Source organism: Marmota monax, unplaced genomic scaffold (genome assembly GCF_021218885.2).
Source record: "Marmota monax isolate L192 unplaced genomic scaffold, Marmota_monax_Labrador192_F-V1.1 WCK01_AAM20220418_F8-fsc00114, whole genome shotgun sequence".
NCBI lineage: Eukaryota > Metazoa > Chordata > Mammalia > Rodentia > Sciuridae > Marmota > Marmota monax.
Genome location: NW_026694943.1, coordinates 3,479,067 through 3,503,528, shown reverse-complemented (window position 1 = coordinate 3,503,528; position 24,462 = coordinate 3,479,067). Strand labels below are relative to the sequence as shown.

The 24,462-nt window shown below is 39.3% G+C and overlaps 1 protein-coding gene across 1 annotated transcript in view; it reads right to left on the bottom strand.

The window, feature by feature from the left end:
* Positions 1-2,797: 2,797 nt before the first annotated feature.
* The window catches only part of Ppp1r14c (protein phosphatase 1 regulatory inhibitor subunit 14C), an 82,833-nt gene continuing 61,168 nt past the window's right edge, over positions 2,798-24,462 (bottom strand). The window contains exons 3-4 of the mRNA XM_046427431.2: positions 23,134-23,166; positions 2,798-4,362 (exon numbers count right to left, since the gene is read on the bottom strand). Coding sequence (XP_046283387.1) covers positions 4,288-4,362; positions 23,134-23,166 — 108 coding nt within the window. The 3' untranslated portion in view covers positions 2,798-4,287. The remainder of the gene's footprint in view (positions 4,363-23,133; positions 23,167-24,462) is intronic.

The following is a 24,462-nucleotide window of genomic DNA, read 5'->3' as shown; positions in this document are numbered from 1 at the left end:
GAGTCCACCAGAACAAGATGAACCCAAAGAAGGCCACCCAGTCAGTTTCATTTAACACCCACCAAGGAGCTCAAACATGAAAGGAACACATACCAAAGACAAATGTGGCCTTACATGGTTGACCCAGTAGAATTAACAGAAAAGCAAGTGTCTAGGACCTAATTTGCAGATGTTTTAATATCAGTGCCCTTTGAGAGGTCTGTCTGGTGTGGTGTAGTAGGGAATACAATACACACATATAGTAGGGAATACAATACGTTCTTGAAGAACCTTTGTCAGTAATCCCCAGGCAACTTACACCAGTCAACAAGTGAGGACTATTCAGTGTTCATGAAAGACCGTAACAGAATGCTTTAAAAAACAACAACAACAACAACAACAACAAAAAAAAAAACCTCTTGCAGCATTATTTCTGAGTGGGGGCTGGAGGGAATTCCATGGAGCCTGGACAGCTCTTTCTCACTTGTAGGAGGGTGGGAGAAGGCATTCAATTTTTTTCAAAGATACACACCATAAATTATTCTCCATATCCCAAAGGAAACGAAGCTAGTTCTTAGTAATACCTCTCTAGGATCATCTGGGTTAAAATGAATTCAAGAGAAAAGGTGGGGAAAAATACAGGTATATCTGTCTGTGTCCAATTTTAAAATGGCTTCCAGAGAGTTCCAGATGTTTTATTTTTTAGATGGACCACAGACAAAGACAGCACTTCCCACTGTGTCCTGTTAGGGCATGCAGTACAATTAAAGGGTCCTGAGTCCAGTACCCTAGGACAGGAGTCAGAGGAGGAAGGTGACAGGGAGGTAGGGCAGCCCTCCCAATGTGGCTGGATCCCAGGAAGGTTTCCAAGAAGCAGAGGGAATCCCCAGGTTCTTGAAGACTCAGATGTGAAAAGGGGGCTGTGACCCATGGCTGTGTGGCCGGTTCTTCTCTTGTTAAACAGTAGACGTGTTGAAAAGGGCTCATATTCCCAACTGCTGTGCCTTGTTAGAAAGATCCAGATATAGCCATAAGCTCCTCTATTGTTGCTAAGCTGATTCTGCACAGCATGCAATACTTTATGGGGACTTTAGGTGACAAATAATAACCCAATATCAGTATGTTCCAGGAATTAAAAAGTACTTTATCCAGAGCTTCTCTTGCCCCCAAGTTGCCTTCTCAGGAAATAGATGGACGGATATTTCATTCTCAGCTACTGAGCCCAAGTCCAGGGACTTTACATCAGGGAAAAGGCAAAACCTGGACACAGGCCAGCAGCCCAGGGAAGGGGAGGGGCAGGGAGCCCCCTGTTCTCAGGAGTGAGGAAGAATGCTGCAGGTGTTCGAGGTCCTCCTTCATCCACAAAACCTTCACCTGCATCCACCAGCTCATGGCCTGGCTCAATTTAGAGGCAATTCCTGGGTTTCACTTCTATCAGTCAGAGAGTAGCTAGAGACAGAAAAGTCCAGTGGTTATGGGGCTTTGGAGTCAAATAGGCTTGGGATTGAATCTCAGTTTTGGAACTGTGTGACCTCAGGTAAGCCAATAAACCTCTCTGAGTTTATTTTCTCATATGTAAATGAGAAGACAATCTACCTCAGAAGACTAAGGTCAGGATTAAATGAGATAAGTCATGTAAGCACTTAGCGTTGTGCTTTTATTATGATTGTTAAAAATGGAAGCCACCCCATAAAGCTTAAACAGATTTCCCAGTGTTCAAGTGAGCACTGATATAGAATTAGATACTTTTAGCCCATTCCCCGCAGTATGAGAAAGAACCAGTGTCTGACGTCATCACTGCCACCTACTGTAGTACTACAAATGTGGAAGGCTGAGCTCAAACCAACACATTAGATGACATAAGCATGCCTCTATGGTCCTAGAGATTCTGATTTTATTGGTCACAATAGACTGAAGCCTAGGCATCATGTTTTTTTTCTAAAGCTTTCCAGGTGATTCAGATGGAAATTCAGATCTAAGAACCATCACCCTAGCTAGGAAGGAAACTTCTTGAAGAACCTTTGTCACATTCATTCAATCAGCAAACATGCATTGGTCTCTTTGATGGTCCAAGCACAGGAGGACCAGATGCTGGGTTAAGTACCAGTCCCAACCTCCAGGATGTCAGAGGCTGACAGAAGAGGCCTTCAGGCCTCTTCAGGGCAGGCAGAGTGGCACTGTGGTGCATGCTACAGGGGTGATGCTGGAAGGGAATCCAGCTCTGTGAACACTGCTGCTGGGGAGGGTATTCTGGGCCAAGGCAACAGATCTTACAGAGCCTCAGAGGAGGAAAGACATGGAATATTCCAGAAATCACCAGGAATTCCGTGGGATTGGATATGGGCTAAGAAGTGGGAGAGGCAGGAGCCAGCACCTCTGAAGGCAGACACAGGAGGTGAGGTTTGAGCAGGGAGCAGGATGATCATTCTTGCTTCACTGGAAGACCATAATCTGGGCTTTTAAGCTTATAGAAACCCTGCAATTTTTTTATACCACCCATGGCATTATGACAATATTTGGCTTTTTTTTTTCAATTTGAAATCTTCTTGAGGATTTTTCTGAGATGACAAAGGGAAGTTTTCATAAAATAAACAGGGTCTGGCCTAGGTGAGTGCTGGAGTAGAAGCCTGCCAGGCTAAGAGTGTGTCTGGGTCCTTTGTTTCCACCCCTGATCTGAAGAGGCCCCAGGAGGAAGCTAGGATTACCTGCCTGCAAATACGTCTCAAAACTTAAAGCTAGATATATAGACAGTAGGTGCCCTCATCTGCAGAGAACCCGACAAAGTGAATCACCATGTTAATAAATTCTGCAAGACATATGAGGTTTGTAAGCAGCTCCATTTATTTGAGTAAATAGCTTGTAAATAAATCATTGGTAAACATTACAAAATTAAATACATTTTCAAAAGCTTGCCAGTATACGTAGAATTCACAAACATTGTTCTTTTTAAAAAATAAAATATGTTCAGAGCACCCTTGATATAAAATGCCTGGTCCCTGTCCTCAGACAGGGCTACCTGGAGACATCTTATAGTAGGTGGGGTTTCATGGGGAGGCCACAGGGCCTCCCGGAGGGAAGAGTTTCTACTGTCACCTTTTACCCCACCCACATCCCATATGAATGATAATTCTACTCCAATGAGTTGGTAAGCAACTGAAGGGGCAGGGCAGGTGCTCGGGTCTAGCTCCAGGCATGAGATCCAGGTCATACTTAGGGCCAGGAGTCTTCAGAGTCCTCGTCATGAGCCACTGAGTAAAGCCAAAATGGAACTGTCTTGAGAGAAGGTGAGGCCCTGTCTCCACACTCCCTCAGCACTTCCTTAACCCACCTCTGGTCTGATGTTACAAGGCACAGAGGGACCCAGAGTTCATTTCTAGGGAGCTGGACGCTCAATCTGCTAACTTCCTTTTGACCTGCTTTCCAGAAGAGGGAATAACACACAGTATTTGGTTGAAAGCCGAGAACTCATTGCTACACAGTGCTTCCTTTTTCCATTGCAAAACACCACTCAGACAGCGTGGGCATTTCTCTAGAAATCAGGTTAGCTCTTCAAGTTAAGGGTTCATAAAACTTTAAACAACCACAAACGAGGCAATAAGCATAGGACCTGGCAAAGCGTCCTGACCAATGAAATCACATAAAGTCCACAAATTAAGCCCTTGACCAACTCAACGTTTTCGTAGTGTAGCACGTTAGAATAATGGGTACACTAGATTCTTCCACTTTGGTGCAGAAAGTGAATGTTGAAGGTCAACAGCACTCACATGAAGAATGCCAGTGGCCTCTTGGAAATACATGTGCTGTGACCTCCCATGAAAGGATGACCACAAGTTTGTTCCATCCATGTGAAATAAAACTCACATCTACATTTTAACTTAGTCGTGTGTAGATATATACAAGTACAGGAAATTTGACATCTGAGTCAAATGTACAAGTTAAGAAAAAAACATTACCAAACTGGTTGTAAGAAAGCCACCTTCCCTGCATAGTAAGGTACTAAACATCTGAGACCTTGAAGAAAACACTGCCTGTCCTGGCCCACCCTTGGAAGTCCCCCTGCTTTGAGGATCCTCAGTAGGGCTGCAGTCAAGAGTCATGATATCTTTGCTATTAAAATATTACACTAATGAAAACCTTTAAAACAACAAGAACAAAAATGAACACTCTTGAATAAATGTCTAATAGATTCCCTCCCCACACACCAAAAAAGAAGTTGTTCATAAGGACAAATATTGTTTAATAAAAGTCTTCATGAAGTCCAAATCCCAGGACACTTTGTCTCTGAGACAGTTCTACCCTGTTCCAAAATCATATGCTCTTCTTCTGTGGAGGGCTAAGTTTCCTCATGCCTCTTATCCGGGAGAGCAGCTCTTTGATAAATTCCTAAAAGAGATCAAAGAAGTTCACATGAGAGGTCACACTATTAAAAAGTGTGTTTAAAAATCTGCTTAACGTAATTAATGTTAACCGTAGTTCATTTAGTTGATCAATTTGGTGTTAACTCTAACTGATAGAACACAGTTATATTTTTAAACAAAGGAAGAGCACTTGAACTTCACGGAAGCATTCTTTCTCCCTCTCTTTCTCTTCCAGGAGGAAGGCAGGCTGTGTCCACTCACTGATGCTACCTGTGGCCTCAGGTAGTGTGCGTGGTTTGGTGTTCCTCGACTTCACTGTGTGCGCACGCATCACCTGGGCGTCTTGTAGCTTTTGATTGAATAAATGCAGGTTGGTGCCTCTGCATTTCTGACAAGCTCTCGAGTGATGCTGGCACTGCTGGGCCTAGGAACACCCTGAGAACAACTGGTCTAGATCATAGGAAGAGTCCACTTTTTTGAATGCAAATCATAGGCAAACAAAACAAAAGAAAATCACATTTTAGGGCTGGGGTTGTGGCTTAGCAGTAAAGCATTTATCTAGTGTGTGAGAGACCCTGGGTTCGATCCTCAGCACCACCTAGACATAAATAAATAAAATATAGGTATTGTGTCCAAATACAACTAAAAAATATTTAAAAAGAAGAAGAAGAAAAGAAGAAGAAAAAAAAAATCCAGTAACTACACATACCTGAAATTAAAATTTACAGAACTCGTTATATGCAAGGCCTATTTTCTATTCTCTGATTTTTTTTTTCTATTTCATTCTAATTTTATTTACAAAGGAATGCTGGATGAGACCCACTAAGATGATTCCATAACCTGCAAAGGGATCAGAGCTCAAAGACTGATAAACCATCTAAAATGGTCCCACACTTTATGACACCAGGAGTCTATTACTGTTGCCTCGTGTTTTAAATAAGCTATTAAATAAGTCACATGTATTAGGTAATGATTACCTCCTCTTCCTATTTCATATTTGTCAAAGACAGAATGACAGCCGGTGTCTGACTTTCTGATCAGCAAGTAACAGGTAGTGAACTGAGCATACAGGGGCCACCTGAAAGCAAAACCACCGAGAAACCCTGTGGTCCCTCCAGGCTCTCCAGACCCAGCTCTGAGCAATCTCCCTGCTCCAGTGCAGCCCTGCCATGAGCCCGAGACCAAATGAGCCCTGCACTGCTCTCCAGCTCCAAGCCCCCATAAATTTAAGTCGTTAACATTTTGTCTGACACAATTTGCTTTTAATAGTCTTTTTGCCATTATGAAAGTAATATGTGCCTTTTCTAAAAAATTTGGAAAATACAAATCAGCAATGATGTACTCCTTAGAATTAACCAGTATGAAGAAGTTTTCCTCCATGGATATTGTTTTTACTTAATTAAGATCATACTGTGTAACCACATCCTTTCTTCCCACTTAGTGTTATGTCAGAAGCTTTTCCCCACAACATTAAACAGGCTCTCTCAAGGTTAATGTTAGTGTTATACAGTCTTTATTGTAGGGACGTGGTTCAGTCTGCTTAATTCCCCATCCCTGGAGCTCTGTATGGTTCCTGGCTTTTCATGAACAATGGCACAACTAACTTATGTGTGAGTCTTTGTCTGCAGGTGGACTTTCCCTTTGGAGAGCTATCCCTTTAATCCCCACCATCTCCAACCTTGGACATATATATATATATATATATATATACACATACATACATATATATATATATATATATATATATATACATATATATATACATATATATATATATATATATATATATATATATATATATATATATATATATATATATATATATATATGGTTATTTCAATTTTCTGAACTCTGCCTATCTAATTTAAAGGATTTTCTTGTGTGAAATAATGTTATTTTTTCCCATTTTTATTTTTTATGATATGGAGTTACACTGGTGATGTATTCAATACGAACACAGGAAAGTTATGTCAGATTCATTCTACTTTCTTTCCTATTCCTATTCCTCTTCCTTCCCTTCATTCCCATTTGTCTAATCCAATGAATTTCTATTCTTCCTCTCCCTATCCTTCCTTGCTATGGGTTTGCATCCACATATAAGAGAGAACATTTGGTCTTTGGTTTTTGGGGACTGTCTTACTTCACTTAACATAATAGTCTCCAGTTCCATCCATTTACCAGCAAGTGCCACAATTTCATTTTTCCTTATGGCTGAGTAATATTCCATTGTGTAAATACACCACATTTTCTTTCTCCACTCATCTCTTAAAGGGCACCTATTCTGATCCCATAGCTTGACTATTGTGATATTTTCCCATTTTTCAATATTTATTTTTTAGTTTTTTTAGGTGGACACAATATCTTTATTTTTTATTTTTATTTTTATGTGGTGTTGAGGATCGAACCCAGCGTCCCGCACACGCCAGGCGAGCGCGCTACTGCTTGAACCACATCCCCAGCCCTATTTTTAATTTTCATTTTGAAAAGTTAAAGTCTTTACTATTGTTTCCTTTACTATGTGATTTAACCAACTGATATACAATATCCTGAGTACATAATTTCAATTTTTTTGCTTTTAAAATGTGTTCTGAAAATGACTACTGCAAAGAGTTTCAGTAGTTAACTATAATTTCCTTCCTTTCTTTCTTTTTTTTTTTTTTAAGCCAAGGTCAGAATCACAAACCCTGTTATTTATTTTATTAGCAACTCTGGTAATTTTTTGCACTATTTTAATAACATGCTTTTCATAAAGTAAACACTAAAATCACATAAAGAATAATGTATTCAAACTATAGACATTCTCTTCGAGACAAAAGTGATTTGGTAATTTAAATCAAATTTTCTTAAAAATTTGTCATGATATGCATAAATCTCAGAGGTTAAAAAGTTTAAATAAATGACGAGATCTGTCTTATGTTTATGATGTACTAATATTAATGGAAAACTCTCATTTTAATTTTATATCAATTAATTATATGTCTATATCTTAATATACTGCATTGTACATGAACAATGTTCAAGTACAATGCAGTATATTAAACTGTTCATTAAATTTGCACTTCTTGGTATTCAGCTGAATGAGTTAAAAAATACAAGATCAATACTTAGTCTCCCTACAGGAACATGACAACACCCCTAGCAGACAAGTTTACAGATGGTTACAGATGATGTTCAAGGAAGATTCAAGGATCTCTAATCAAAAATGGTTGACATTACTTGGTTCATATTACTCAAAAGCACTCTCCATCACTGAAAAGCTGCAGGTGGCTTAGAGCACACTGATGGAAATCATGGGCAGGCTTGGTCCATGTTGGAGGTAGAACCAATGTGCATTGCTGCTGGATGGAATGTTGGGGTACAGTGCAGTGGGGAAGGAGGACAGGAAAGACAGAAATGAAGGTGACTGTTCTTCAGCAATGGGATGGGACGAGGGTACAATTTGCTGAAATTGGAGAGACAAAAGCAACAGGTTTACAGATTTGTGCTAAGATGACAAGAAGACAGGTAAATAGGACTTAGAGTCTCAGCCCATGGCCAAAACATAAATATGGACATCACCAGCATCCAAGTCAGTGGCTTTCAAGTTAAAAACAAACAAACACACTACTTGTGATGCATAGAGATTCAAGACTGAAACAAGAGTTTCATGAAAAATTATAACTTTTCTTATTTTATTTTGGAAAAAATACAGGTCAAGACCAGCTAATGAGCTGCCACCTAGAGACTATAAACACACATTGATCTAGACCTGGACTGTTTGCTACACTAACCACATGTGGCTTTGAAACTGAAATTAGTTAATTCAGTAAAAAATAAAATTCATTTTATTAGTCACACTAATCACATACCAAGCCACATATAGCCACATTGGACAAGGCGGATATAGAATATTTCCATTATCACAGAAAATTCTATTGGCCAGCCCAGATGATGATGATGGTTTAAATAGCAGGGCTATGAGCAGCCTTGGAGATAAGTGTGAATGGAAAGGAAAAGAAAGCTGAAGATCAAGGCTCCAACTCCACCACAGTTGTCACTCGTCACAGGGCCACAAGAAACAGCAGGCAAAAACAAAAAGAGTACTGTTAAGGCACAGGGAGAAGAAAATATTTCTGGAAGGAAGAGGAGATCAACAGAGTCAAGTGCTGATGTGAGGTCAGGTAAACCAAAGGCAGAGACAACGCCACGGGCTTAGGCCAGAAAGGGTCCACTGTGTCCTGGGGACAGAGGTTTTACTAGAAAGGATGGAAAGGAACTCCCACCACTAAAGTGTCTTAGTGACTTTTTCTTATAAACAATGCTTTATTAAGGTAAAAATGGCATGCTACCTGCATGATCAACATAATGGAAAATCCCACACTCTAGAAGTTTCTTCATGCCCCTCTGCAGTCTTCCCTCTTTCCATCTCCAGGGCAACTCTGACTTGCTTTCTGTTACCATGCATTAGTTTTGGCAGCACAAAATGGTTTAAGACTCGAAGCTACAAAAATTCAAATCAGGAACACACTATCGTGACTACATTAAGAAAACACAGCCCACCTCACCCCAGCCCTTGGGGGGAGTTTGACAATGAAGGCAGACGAGAAGTGTGGTATGTGACCCTCAGCGAGACCCTGGTGCTCAGGTCAGGGTGTGAACGTTGCGTTGTGAGTAGAATTTTTATTTCTTCCCTGGAAGCCATGAGCGGTCCCAGCCAAGCAAGCGTTTCTCCCTGTGTGTCTGCCAGTTTCCCGGGCTGCAGGCATGGAGGTCACCATTGCTAGGAAGCCACTCCACCTCCTCATCCTGCCTGGTGGACGGCCACAGTCCCTTCCGCACCTTCCCCATTGCATTCCTGCCTTGGTCCTACCCTTCTGCATCCTGAACAAGAGCAGACTACCAAATCAGCCACTTCAGAGCCACTTCAAGTGACAGTGTCACTTCCTCTCTCGAGGGGTTACAAATGAGTGTATTTGCTCTTCATATCATGAAGTGTTAGAAATGGACTTGAAAACATTCCTTTAGAAGCATTTCCCCAGCACCTACCCCCCCATACACACACACACACACACACACACACACACGCTCAATCTTACTAGAAGTTAGGAAAAGGTATATTAGAGCAATAGAGCAATAAGATAGCATCAAATTGGCAAAATCTTTAATGTTTGGGAACACCAAGTTAAAAGGATGTTCTAAAATTCTGTGGGTGAGCCAGTATAAATATTAAGAGCAATATCATTTCCTGGTATATTCCTTGGAGAAACTTGTACATGAGGCAACAGGTAAGTAGTAATTATTTTATTGCACCATCCTTTATAATAATATGAAACTGAGCATAGCCCAAGGGAGCATCAACAGAAGAATGGGAAACTATATGATAGTATATTAAAACAAAGAAATGCTATGCTGTAATGAAAAGTAAATGAACTCTACGACAGTCCCCTGTGTTAACACAGATAAATTTCCAATATCTAAAACTGGGCAAAAATAAGCAAGCTGAAAAAGGACACTTATAAAATGTTATCTTCACTGTGACAAAAGCACACAAAATAATCCACGTGCATATTTGTTTCTCCACTTGGTTGTAAGAGTCTTACTCACCTTTGTTCTCCTAGCACACCACTTAATATGTAAGAGGTGCTCAGCAAAGGTTTGCCAAGTGAAGAATTATATAAAGGGACAAATTAATTCACACGGCTGTGGCATGGAAGGAAATAAAGGGGGAGGGGGAGCACCAGAATCTTTAATGTCCACTCAGTGACTGGGGGGGACATACAAATTAGGCCCCCACACATATGAAGGCTGTAAAGAGATTCTGTGTGTGTGTGTGTGTGTGTGTGTACATGGTACTGGGAACCAAACTCAGGGCCTGCACACTGAGCTAGATTATCAGTCTTTTTATTTTGAGATGTGTTGCCCAGACTGGCCTCAAACTTGAGATCCTCCTGCCTCAACCCTCAGAGTCTCTGGGATTACAGGTGTTCGATGATGCCACACTGACTAAAGGTACTTCTTTTTTGGGGGGAGTAATAGGGATTGAATTTAGGGCCACTCGACCACTCAGCTGCATTCCCAGCCCTATTTTGTATTTTATTTAGAGACAGGGTCTTGCTGAGTTGCTTAGCACCTTGCTTTTGCTGAGGCTGGCTTTGAACTCACGATCCTGCTGCCTCTGCCTCACCAGTTGCTGGGATTACAGGCATGACCATTGTGCCCAGCTAAAAGGTACTTCTCTTTAAGTACTGGCAAACTAACAAAGCCAGGGGAGTTAGGGAAGAAGCTGAAAGAAGAGTGGAGCCTCGATGCTCTTCACAATCTCTCTCTCTCTCTCTCTCTCTCTCTCTCTCTCTCTCACACACACACACACACAGGTGTATCAAAGAAGCAATAGAAAGAAGAGTAACATTTCTATGGAGTTTGAAAACGGACTCTTTACAGCCTGATCTGTGAGTCTTCTAAGAAAGAAGTCCAGATAGGTTCTGAGGGATCTGGCAGCAGCTGGGAGAACAGAAGGTCCTTTCTTGCTCTGAAGCCTCCCCTGTGTGGCTCTGTCACAGGGGCACCGCAGTGGCATACTCTACTCTGAACCCTCCTTCTCCGGATCCCTCCTGGTCTCTGTGGCTTTCAACATCCACCGCCCCCTCCTTGTCACGAGCCTGCTCCAGCCTGTGCCAGAGGAGGCAGATGGACACACGATTTGTAATTATCACCAGAGCCAGGCATCTGGGAGCCCTCCTGGTCATTCAAAGTAATCTGTTACACTCCCTGGTAAGAATCCGCTGCTCCAAAGAAGATAGACCATTGGAAAAAAGGAAACGAAGGAACCACAATGTCACAAACTGCATTTGTGTCATTCTTTCAAACATTTTGAGCCATTTTAAAAGAAACAAGATAAACAGATATTATGCAATGCCCCTTTAATTACAAGTATTTGCCAACAATATAAGTTTTAAAAGAAATGCTCAGAATCTCTGTCCAGGGAATGGTGTCACCAACCACAATAACTGTGCCAGGCAATAAAGGGAGTCAAGAAGAACTCCAGATGCTCAACCCACTTTTCCAGAAAATACCACTTACTCTTTACTTAGAATTTGGTTACTCTTTAGAGAAACATGTATATGAGGCAACAGGCCAATGATAATTATTTTATTGCACCATCCTTCATAATTATACAGCATAGCCCAAGGGAGTATCAACGGAAGAGGGGGGGAGGGAGGGAGGGAGGGGACGAGCAGGGGAGGATTCCAAAGGTGGGGATCACACGGCTCTCAGGACCCACCTGTGTACCATCTCCTCTTTCTCCCCAGACCAATCACCACCTTAAACTTGCCTCTGCCCTGCCCCCAGTCTCACTCCAACTTAGGGCAAATCTAGTCAACTTGAGTACAAATTCTAAGTAGCTGCCTTACGCTTCTTCCAAAAAGTCTGACATTCAATAGCCGAGATGGGAGTGTGCTGTTATGCTTTGGATATGAAATGCTCCCCAAAGGCTCATGTGTTGAAGGTGTGGTCACCAAAGCAGCAGCACTCAGAGGTGGGGCCTTTGGAAAGTGAATGGATCATAAGGGTTCTGATCTCAACAGTGGATTAACCCACTGATGGTTCATAATTGAACAGGGAGGTGGTGGAAACTGTAGGACTTGGGGCCTAATTAGAGAAGCAGGTTACTCTAGTATACCCTGGAAGGGGATGTCTGGTCCTCAGCCCCTTCCACTCTCTCTCTCCCTCCTGTCCACCAAGAGGTGAGCAGCTTTGCTCCACCACATTCTCTCCGTGTGATATTCTGCCTCATCTTGTGCCTAGAAGCAACAGAGCCGGGTGATCCTGGATTCTTTTGAAACTATGAGCCAAAATAAGTCTTTAATTCCTCTAATTTGATTTTATCAGGTATTTTGTCAAAAATTCTGACACACTTGGAAAGGTACGAATGGGATGGAAGCAGAGAAGAATTTCCAATCCACCAAAGTTTAGATGAGTGAAGAAAATTCCAGAAGCATAGGATGTACCTCTTCAAAAAGATGAAGGTAACACCTGAAAACTATTCCAAATGGCAAAAGCTGTCACCCAGCGAACCAGAGAGGCACTGAAAAATCATGCTGTAAATTTTAGTCACCTTGACCACTCAGGTGGCCCACGGGCCACAAAGTGAATCAGAACAGACGAACCCTGCTTTGGGCGTGTAAGGACTGTGCCATAGCAAGCTCCACCCGTGTCACTCACCCCTGAGACATTCAGTTTCCCCTCTTCTTGGGGGAGGAGAGGACTCCTTCTCTTTAGAGAGGCTCATTTGCTGACAGGGCACACCAGAACTGATTCTATTTTTTATTATCTGAAAAGAAGCTTATGATCCTGTTAGGATCATAATGTAATGGCCTTTGCCAACACCACTTCCTGAAGGCCTTGGCTACATGCTGGCTTTTCCTTCCCTCCTTTAACTTAACGCCACTGATACTATATTATCCATTTATTTTCCTGACTATCTGCCTGTAAAGATGAATTTTTTCTGCTGTGAGAGCAGTCCCATTACTCTGTCTTAGACATGCAGTCCACCACTCTCAATTTATTTTTTACCTAAATTCCAACCTTTACTGGTATGCCAGGGGTGGGGGGAGTCACCTGCAATCACCATTTTCAACTTTATGCTCTTAATTCTTTCCTTCCTTACTAACAGGTTTCTCAGAGTCTTTACATTTGCAATTCAGGCAACACAAAATAAAATTCCCCTAAGTAATCTTACCATAGAGAATAATTCATGGAGTAAATTCAGCAAAATTATAATCTCTCACTGAGTTATTACAAAGGAAACTAAGTCATTTCACCTAGATTCCCATTATCCATGAAAGAGAATATTATTTCCCATCACATCCAAGGAGGTTATCTGTGAAGCAAAAAAGCATTTATTTGTGGTCCTACAATTCCAACTTTGGAAGCACAGATTCCTGCAGAAACCAGAATGCACCCCATTAAGGAGGGATTCAGAGGGTGCTCTGAAAGAAAGAGGAAGTTAAGTGGGTCACTCAGATGTTTATCACACAGGATTGGGGGATCAATTGACTTCCAGCTCATTGGCTGCATTTTTCTAGGAAAGAGTTTGGTTTATACAATCCTCAGGACGTGCCTTCTCAGCAGATAACTTTTCCTGTGGCATGTCACCAAGTCCACAGAGGTCACCACAGCACAGGATAGGGTCTGGGTCACAAAATGGTGTCCCTGTTGTTAACGTTTTCTCACAACTTCAAATACCTGAATCTTGTCTAAAGAAAGGAAATGCATTTTCAAAGACTTTTGGATTTGGTTTGATCCTGTCTTTGTCAAAAATATAGAAAACCAAATATTATGTGTTAAATAATCTTTAATTCATGGTTTTTTTTTCTGTCCAGATAAGTCTAAATATAGGGAAGGAAGGTAGATCTGTTTTTAATATAGGCATGACCTTTCTGAATTTAGTGACAAAGAAAAGATCCTAAAGTCATAATTGATCATTAGAAAATGTCATCCAGGTCCAGCTCCATATAAAATCTGTGCTTTGTCCACCATGTCTTTTAAAAATTGGCATCATTAATTATTGGGGGCAGGGCCACCAAAAGCAAGACACATGTGGCTTTTCCCATAACAGTATGTTATCTTTCCTTATGTCACTGTTTTTATCACCATCACCATAAGCAGGGTCATCCTGTGTCTAAAAAGCACATGGTAAAGATCTTAGCCTTGTCAAAAAAGATAATCTGGTCTCTGCCCTCAGCTCCTGAGAAGTGAGCTTCAAACCCTTAGAACTTCTGCACTCTCCCCACCCCCCAAAAAAGTTTTTGTTTCCCTGGGGGGATTGAGTCACACCAGATTGTCTAACAAGGTGATTCAGACTGGGTGCTTTGGGTCATGTCGATTCAGCTACAGCTGTGGGCAGCCATGTGGGCAGTCAACCATGTTAATGTGACCAAACTCCAGACACCCAGGCTCAGGAGCTTTCTGGTGGTTACTCTGCATGTACACAATTGCTGAGAAAATTAAATCTGTCAATTCCATGGGGAGGAGACACCTGGAAGCTCCATTTTGGGGAATTTCCCTGACTTAAGCCTATGAGTCTCTTCCCTTGGCTGATTCTAATTTGTAACTTTTTACTGTAATCAACTGGGAATGTGATAATAACCAATCTCAATGAGTTCTGTGCGCTCCTCTAGTGAATTATCAAATCTGAGGTTGATCTTGGGAACCCTTAAACTTACAATTGGTGTCAGAAGTGAGGACAGTCTTGCGGACTATTCCCTAACTCTGCAAAAAGTGTTGAATAAAGATCAGGAAATAAGTGAAGAAATGTTTTTCATGACTGTACTCCTATGGCAAGCTTACTTAACAATTCCGGGTTGGCTTCCCTAATGGAGACAATCCTATTAGGTTTTATAAATATTCCCGAGTGAAGCTTGCGTTCCTCTCATGTGAACTCAGAGAAAGGCAATGGGAAGTAGAAAGAGCAGAGGATTCAGGCTAAAAGTGGATCCAAATCCCAGCTCCAGCATGCACTTGGCTTTTGATCTGAGCAGAAGAGATGGTAGGCAATGAAGAGTCCAAAAGAAAATGTGTGAGCAACTGGCAGACGAGGCCCAAGATGCTTTTGGCTACCAGGAAAAACTGTATGTTTCTGGCTAATAAGTCCCACTGCTTTAACACCTAGCTGCCTAATTACACTAAAACATTGCAGGGCCTTCTCAGCCAAGAGCCACACCACTAGAGAGCAGTTTTCATCTGACTTTGATCTTTTGTTGGAAGCACTCAATTCTCTCTCTGTTCAGAAACATTGTTTTGAAGGTCACAACTGCCCCTTTTAAAAAAAAATATTCATAAATATATTGTGACACTTTTTACAAGTTTTTTTTTAACCAGGGATATGCAAAAAATTATCTGAGGATTTTTGGAAGGGTGTCACCTTTTAAAAGGTGACATCTTTTTCACTCATTAATCTCTCACTCAAGCTCTTGTTCATCACCCCAGCCCAAGAGTGTAGTCTTTTTGGCAGGAGCCCCAGAAGGGGCCAGATGGAAAGGGTCTGCCTGAGAGAGGGGTATCCCTGCCTATGGACACTCAGACCCATTAAACTGAGTAACGTGGCTGCTCCTCCAGCAACAGCAGGTCCCTACAACCACATTCTGGCAAGCAATTTGGTTCCTGACTTAGAGGACCACTGAATGAGCTGAAAACCTGGCATTTTGGTCCTTTTATGAGTCTATCTTAATAGTCTTTGAGTGTTTAAATTCTCATTGAAGTTATGTGGCTTTCTAAGCCATGGTTTTATATATGGATGTAGATAGGCACTTCCACGTCCTGGTCCTTAGATCAGAGACCCACAGATATTCCATGAACATTTGCTGAGTAAATGAATGAAGGGAATGTAGTGAACTTGCTGGTTTATGTGTTGTAACTAACACATTTAGATATTCTCACTCTCATTAGCTCAGTGAAGGACTTCTTCCATATATACAAAAAACGAACAATAATGTTAAGAGATAGATTAAGATGCTAAATGAATAGCAAACTGATGTGAACAGGATGAGTTGACCATGGCCCCTGGCAAAGTCCATCAGGGTAAAAGGTGGGTTTGCCTTGCTACTACCAACACAGGCAGAACAGAGCAGGCCTGTCTTTCAGAATACACTGGTCAATTTCTATTTATAAACCAGGATCACCCATACCATAGCACGGCCATGACATTTCCATGACCTACCAGATCACTGGAACTTGAAATGCCTCTTGCCACCTACTCCCAGACTGAGTCATCCTAGTGAACTCTGGGTGCACAGTTCAAAAAATGAAATAAATGCACAGAAAGAAAAACCTTCAACTATAAACAGAGACTTTTTAAAAAAGTCCATTAATTGGCCTGACAACTCCACCAACAGATGACAAGACAGATGCCCTCCAGCCAAGAGCAAGCGTGCTTTCTGTTTGTCATCTTAGTACAAAGGAAGTACTCCTGTATGATCCCAAGAGTTGGAAACTATGCAAGTAAAGAGTGAGAAACAGGCAAAGAAGTTTCTCCCTGGCTTGGCAGTAGGTGCCCACCCCGACCCCTAATTTGTACAATTAGGACATCACTACATATTATTCAAATCCATGTAATATCCTCAATACAAAACTTCTTTTCTTCCGCATCATATAGAAACATCCAAAATTGCATTTACTTAAGGGGAAAGTAATAAAACACGTGTCCTTATTAATCAATCACTAACACCTTACTATGGTGACCAAAATTATATTGCTGGGTTTTAATGTATCCAACTCAGAAAAAATATTATATGTTAAGAGTCCACAGTTTGAACATGAATCAAATGGAAAAACAGATGACCTTCTCCTATTAGCCAGTGACCTACACAGGAGAAAACCACCGACCCAAACTATATGACAGAAGGTGATGAACCAAACCAATATCACATCTAAGAAATTAGCAGATTCCTTAAAGTACAATCACCAAATTTAATAATTCAAGGATACCTTTTGGTGAATTGGGGCATTTTGTATCTTGAACATGTGGTAGAGAAGCATTACTTTAAACAGAATCAGGTTCAACTAACATGTTAAGGGCATACATGCGAAGCTTTATGTTAGATACTTTCATATGTACCCTGACTTCTCCACTTACCAACTGTGTGACCTTGTGCAATTCTTCCATGCCCTACATTATGTAACTGATAACAATTCTGTCCTTCTCATAGCTTTGACTTGAAGATTAAGTAAAACTTCCTCTTTCCATTCAGGCATGCAAGAAGCTTAGATATCACCACTCCATCCTACCAAGCTGAACAAACTCAAAAATCAACAATGTTTTTTGGATTCATAAGAGCAGTGAAGTCATAGGGCACATAATGCTGTAGAGAGGCTGACAGGTGAATACAGAGAATCCCAACTCACTGGTGCAGAAACCACAGTCAGCAACTTCTGTGGGAACCAGAGCCATGGCAGGAAACATCAACTGCAATTGAGAAATTGCTAGAATCAGAGTGGACAAATCTGAGGGATTAAAACTCCAAGGAGACTCAGTTATGAGGGCTCCCCATATTTTGTGAGTTCACCTCTAAGATCTTCACATTGAACATCAGAGAAAAATTCCTTTGTGCTTCTGGCAGGAGAAGAAAAAAAAGAACAATATGAAATACACTGGAGCATTTTATTCTTAACAAATACTGTACTTGGGAAAAACCAACCTGAGCCTACCCTGCTGGATTTTATCAGAGCCTGACTTAGAGAAAGGGAAATACCAACTCCTGCTGGTTCTAGCCATCTGTGCCAACTAAAGGGAGTAGGGTGTATGGTGTAGGGAGAGATGAGAAGCACTTGTGAAGTTTACAGTCCAGGGACGCAGGTTCAATGAAGATTAGGTCCTAAACACAGGACTACAGAATGTTTCCTTCCCCAAACCTTAACTCCACATTACTAAAGGACTGTTTTCAGCAGTTCATTTTACCCAATTCCTCCTGTCCAGATAGCAAGAAAAATTACAAAAGTAAAAGGCAAAAATCATTATTCAAAGAGAAAGAGCGATCATTACAACCAGACTCAGATATAGTGGGGATGTTGGAATGATGAACTTGGGAATCTAAAACAACTATGATTAGTGCTAAGGAATCCAATGAATAAAGGAGGCAGCTTGCAAAAACAGACAGCAATGCAAGCAGAGAAATGGGTGTTCTAAAACCAAAATGCAATTGCAAAGATCAAAAACAGTGTAATAGAAATGAAAAATGCCCTTGATAGACTCAATAGTAGACTGGATGAAGCTGGAGAACAAGTCTAAGTTCGAGGCTATCTCAATAGAAATGGGTGGAGAGATATTCCATGTTTGTGGACAGGAAGACTCAATATTATCAAAATGTGAGCACTTCTCAGCTTGACCTATAGATTAATGCAATCTCAGTCAAAATAAACTAATTCCAAAGTGTATATGGAGAGGTAAAAGAGTCAGAATAACTAATACAATATTGGAAGAGAAGAATAAGTTCAGAGAACTGACACTAGCTAACTTCAAGACTTGCTATAAAGCTACAGTAATCAAAACAGTGTGGAACTGATGAAAGAAAAAACAAATTGATCTATGGAACATAATAGGCCCACATGAATAAAATCAATTGATTTTTTTATGAAGGATCAAGAATATATACAAGAAAGCCACCATCAACAAATGGTGCTGAGACAAGCAAATATCCACATTCATCATACATAGATCTAATTGTAAAAAGTAAGTCTATAAAACTCTTCAAAGATGTCATTGGAAAAAATCCAGATGGTCTACTCTTTGGCAATTGGTTTTAGATACATCAAAGACAAGATTGACAAGAAATGATAAGCTGGATTTAATCAAAATAAAATTTTTCTGCTCTAAGAAATACATTGTCAAGAGAATAAAAAGAGAAGCTGCAGACTGGGAGAATGTATTTGCAGGAGATAAATGAGATAAAGAGCTGTTAGCCAAATATACAAAGGAAGTTTTTGGTGTGTGGTGCTGGAGATTGAATTCAGGGCCTTATACATGTTAGACTAGAGCCACACCACTGAGCCACACCCCCAGATTTTAATAATTCAATAATAAAAAATAACCTGGTTAAAAAATGAACCAGAGACATTAACAGACACCCCACCTAAAAAGACATACAGTTGAAAAACATGTAAATAGATGCTCCAAATTATACATCAGGGAAATGCAATTTAAAGCAATGATATTTCATTCAATGATATTTTACTCTTATTTCAAGTTACATTCCTAACTTGAAAATGATAGGAAAATGGTACAACAATATCATAAGAGTCTGATGGTTTCTTACAAAACTAAACCTACTCTTCCCATAGAACACAGCAACTGCAATTCCTTGAGATTTACACAAAGGACATTGAAACACTGCTACAAAAACCTGAATAAGAATGCACATAGCAACTTTATTTATAATTGCCAATACTTGGAAGCAACCAAGATGTGCTTCAGTAGATGAATAAATAAACTATGATACATTCAGACAATGAAATATTTTTCAGCACTAAAAAAGAAAAATGTGCTAACAAGCAATGAAAAGACACGGAGCAAATTTAAATGCATATTATAAGGAAAATACACCAGTTTGGAAAGGCTACATGCTATATGATTCGAATATGGCACTTTGAAAAATGTAAAACTATGGAGATAGTAAAAACATCTGTGGTTATCCGAGGTGAGAGGAAAGGAAGGATGAACAGGCAGAGCACAGAATTTTTAGGGTAATGAGAATTGCTCTGATGAATACTGCAATGGTGGATATGTGTGTCATTATATGTTTGTTAAAACCCATAAAAAAAGCAAAATAACAAGAGTGAGCCCTGATGTGAACTATGCATTTTGGGTGATCATGATATGCAGTGTGGGTTCATCAATAGTAACAAATGCACCACTCTGGTAGGAGATCTTGAGAGTGGGGGAATGGCAGAGGTTGTACGGGTTGTATATAAGAAATCTCTACCTTCTGATCAAGTTCACTATGTACCTACACCCTGCTCTAAAATGAAATCTACTAAAACATTTTTAAAGTTATGGATGATTGAGTAAATGTTTGAAACTTTTATGAAAAAAAAAAGATTAAATGAGTTAATATAAGATTAGATCAGTGCCTGGCATATTAAATGCTTAATAATTATAGTTCTTACTAAACAATTCTTACTAAATAGCATATAGTTCTTACTAAATCCAATTGGTTTTAGATACATCAAAGACAAGATTGATGAAGTCTCTGTTATGACTACCTCCATTTTACACATGAGGAAACTAGCTCAGAGAAGCTAAAAATAAAACTGCTTATAGTCACACAGCTAATACTGGCACTGCTGTGAATCTCTTGACTAGAAGTTTGGTGTTTTTTTCTACCACCTACCCTACTTCCACAATGAGACTATAAATAAATATATCTGAGTCAGCAAAGACATCTTGCTTACATTCCTAACTTGAAAGTGGTATACTAATTGTATGTAAAATAATTTTGATCAAATATCACACCTCCAGAGACAGCAATTTTTAAGGATATCATCAATTGTTAAGCATTTAGTTCAGATAGGACAAGGTCCTTTAAGGTCCTAAATCTCTTGTTGAGTTAAGTAGTTTAGGAAGACTGCAGACAAAGCACAAGATCAGGTGTCAGAAACTAGGGTGGAGTCCTGGTTTGCTTGCTCACCGCTCTGGCATCCTGGGTAAGTTACTCAAACCCTCTTCACGTTAAGTGATCATTGTGAGTCCAAAATAAGATAAAGGAAGTTAGTGCAAAGTGAACTACAGAACTCTGGAAAAGTAGAAGGTATTACTCTTATCTCACAATCCAGGTGCCAGAAAAACCTATTTCTTATGAACATTGTCTCAAAGGCAAAACTGCCCCCCACCTTTCTGAAATGATCCTTTCACAAATACACAAAATTAAATGAAATTTCTCAGCATTTCACAGCATTTCCATTCCTAGAAACCATGAGCTAAAAAAAGAACACAGAGATATTCACTTGGAAGCTCCAGCTTATTTTCTTCCTTTCTTCTTTCAAAACTCTGAAGAATATTCAAGTATTATATCCTTTCATCCTTAAGCCTCCACATCAAAACTAGCTAAGGAGATTTTTGTTCCAGGGGCAAACCCACCATCTTCCTTTAATTGCATGACTGTTAACCACTGTAAATTTGTTGTTCCCTGGACACTGCAAAGACTGGAAGGTGGGGTGGGGGAGGGAGAACAGGGCTCATTGAGAAACAGTGAGAAAATGGGGTGTCCACTGACTGGCGCCTGTGGAGCCAATCAGAAGAGAAATCTGCAAGTCCAAACCTTCTCACCTAAATAAACAAAAGGAACTTCTCACCTGGGTGAGTACTGAAGCAAAAGGGTTATAAGCAAATGAGTAAACGCCATTTCTATATCCAGTCCAGGTGCCCTGAGCAGCAACCTCTTCACCCCCACATCACCTGGTTATTCTGCATAATCCATCACTGTCTTGTCTACAGTCCTACCTGTCTCTTCTAACTCACCGCAAGAGTTTAAAACCACTCTCCAAATAACCAATTGTTTTAGCTCATATTAACTCCCCAAATAACTGTAAGTAAAGTTTTATTCCAGATTGTACAGATGCTCCAGAAAAAAAGTCTGGAGGTAGGAAGATGGCAATGAAGTGTTTAAGCACAGAGGAAATATATTACATGTTTGACAAAAACACTGGAGCAATAAAATAGCAATAGGTACTAGACAAAATAAAAGGCAAGGCAGTTATCAACTCCAGGAAAACAAAGAGCTATATAAGAGAGGAGTCATGGTCGTATGATATTGTGGGCTCAGTAATGAAAAATATTTTTTAAATCATAATATTATTACTCTCAACTACTAATTTAACAAAATACTGTTATATAATTTTATTGTGGAATGGATGGAAAGAAATTGTGTGAAGAGTAAAAGTGCTATCATCTTTCCCCTTAAGTCAATAAACAAAGAAGAAATAGTAAATGCATGTAGTCAATAAACAAAGAAGAAATAGTAAATGCATGTTTAGGATAAAAGAGCAAATAACAGGGAAGCAAAGGTGTTATTATATTTATATGTGATATATATATATCACATATAAATATATATATGTGATATATATATATCACATATAAATATATATATCACATATAAATATAATAACACCTATATATATATATATATATAAACACATATATATACACATAAACATAAATGTGTGAATAAATATATATATATTTGTAAATATATGTGTGTATGTGTGTGTGTGTGTGTGTGTATGTATATATATATATCCATTTTTTCAGAGTTCTGTAGTTCACTTTGCACTAATATTCTTTACAGGGATATAACATCCATTACAGGGATGGAGAGATATATATATATCCCTATAAAGATGGAGCCAAGAAATGGAGAAACACACTATTTTTTTCTTTATGAGCCTTATAATATTTTTTTGGTTTTCAAAAGTATGAATATGTATTACATTGACTAAAAGTATATATCTTAATAACTAAAATTTAAAATCTCTGTGACTACAAGATGTAATCAAAAGTGAAGGCTGTAGGAATACAACTCAAATAGTAATTACCTCAAACCAAATAATCATAAACATCTTTATTGTTGAAATCTTACACACTCATAAAAATGTTTTCTTCTCTCTTTGTAATATACCACTTCAAAAATCACAAGACTTACCATCAATTGCTTTTATATTACAACAAATTATAAAACATCTGATGAATCTTCCAATGCCTCCGATTTATCACAGGAACTAACCTAAAGTACTTCTTTTGCTAATATTTTCAGATTAATCTCTACCATGTTCTTGCTTTCAGTCATCAGAGTCTATATTAAATACCTCAATTTATTCCAATTAATAACAATTGTTTTTATACTAATATTTACATATACTATAAATACCTAAACAAAGCATAACATTTTTCTCTCAATAAAGATAATTCTTTTGAAAAAACAGAATCAGCTTTAAGTTTTTAAAAAATATATGCCTATAAACTGAAAGGATATATTCTCCAGTAATAAATCTAAAATTTTACAATGATTACATACCGTTTCACAATTTTCTTTGAAGTCTGGCTTTTATCTAAAGCAAGCAACACACCCCATTCCATTAGTTTTAAGTCTTCCTGAACTAGACATTTTAAGCTTAGAAATAATGAAGTTGTACTGTGAAACATACGCATTCATAGATAATAACAGTCGATTAGCATTCATCTACTGTGATTTAGCATTAAAAACAGACAAATTGTTTTAATAAAAACCAATTCAAACATCACATTTAGGAAAAGTGATTTGTTTACCTCTGTTGGTTTGTAGCAGTCTACAAGAGCTTCCTGGAATTAAACACATGGAAAATCATTTTTATTATTTTAAAATTCAATGCCACTTTTAAAATGCAATTAAAATCATTTTGTCTCTATACTATTATTTTTACAATGATAAATCAAGACCTCATATTGGTTATCCACAATCAAACTTTATTTCAACACCAGCTGGTCATTTGAACATATTAAAATATGCAAGGATGCACATACATGCGTGCACACCTTTACTTTAGAAAGTTTTAAAATAGAAAAAGACAGGGTTTTTATGCTCTTATAGCATTGAAAACAAACCCAACCATTGACTAGACTATGAGCACCACTGAGGAGAAGGACTTACTTTAAAAAATCAGGGGGAAATGAAAGTGACCATCAGGTTCTAGTCTGCAGAGAGATGCATACTGACTCTGAAGCTCAACCCAGGATGGCCCTTAACAGGAAGTGAATGCCCCACTGCATTGTTCTTGCATTAACTGAACCAGAGGGATCCTCTAACCCACCTACCTGGTGCATGTCCACCTTTCCTTTGGGCTGTATACTTTGTTAATATTAAATTGTATAAACTTGAAGTTGAGATCACCTGTGCAAGAGGGTGGTGATCACAGTGGACCTGGAGAGGGAGCTTGGTCATAATTCAGCCACAGGTCAGCTTAGGACCCAATCTCCTCAGGTTCCATGTCTCAGCTGGGAATCAAGGTGGGGGAATGACAGCTAAGAAAGCCCCTTTCAAGTTCTTGGTTTTAAAACAACCTTTTAATGTCACTCTACTTCCTACATAACTGGTATCTGCCTTATCTTTTTTTTTTAACTTTTATAACTAGGATGCTATTGTCTTCCAACTAAATCTACCCACAAGAAATAATCATTACAACTGAGGCTGTCCACCATTTGAGGGACACTAGTAATTACTAATACATTAAACATATCAATGCATTAAAATGTGCCCTTTGAATTGCTTTATGACCATTCATCATTGGTAATAACCATTAACAGTAATTATCCGTGGACATTAAGAATAATGGCAGGTTAAAGGTTAATTAGTTTTCGAAACTTCCAAATGCAATTTTTAAATGATAGATTTGGCCTCCCGTGGGAAAGACTGCACCTATTTTATTGCTTTCCACTAGGAAAACAGATGTTGGCACCCCGATCAATTTGCTAGAATGCTGTCAGGTGAGATCTGTTAAAAGGTATCTTACTAAATAGAATTATGCCATAAGCAAACTAATCCAGAAATTAATGTCAAGCATGATACAATCCACCTCTGGGCTTGGACAGTCCCAGTCCCACTCAGTTCATCTCCCTCTT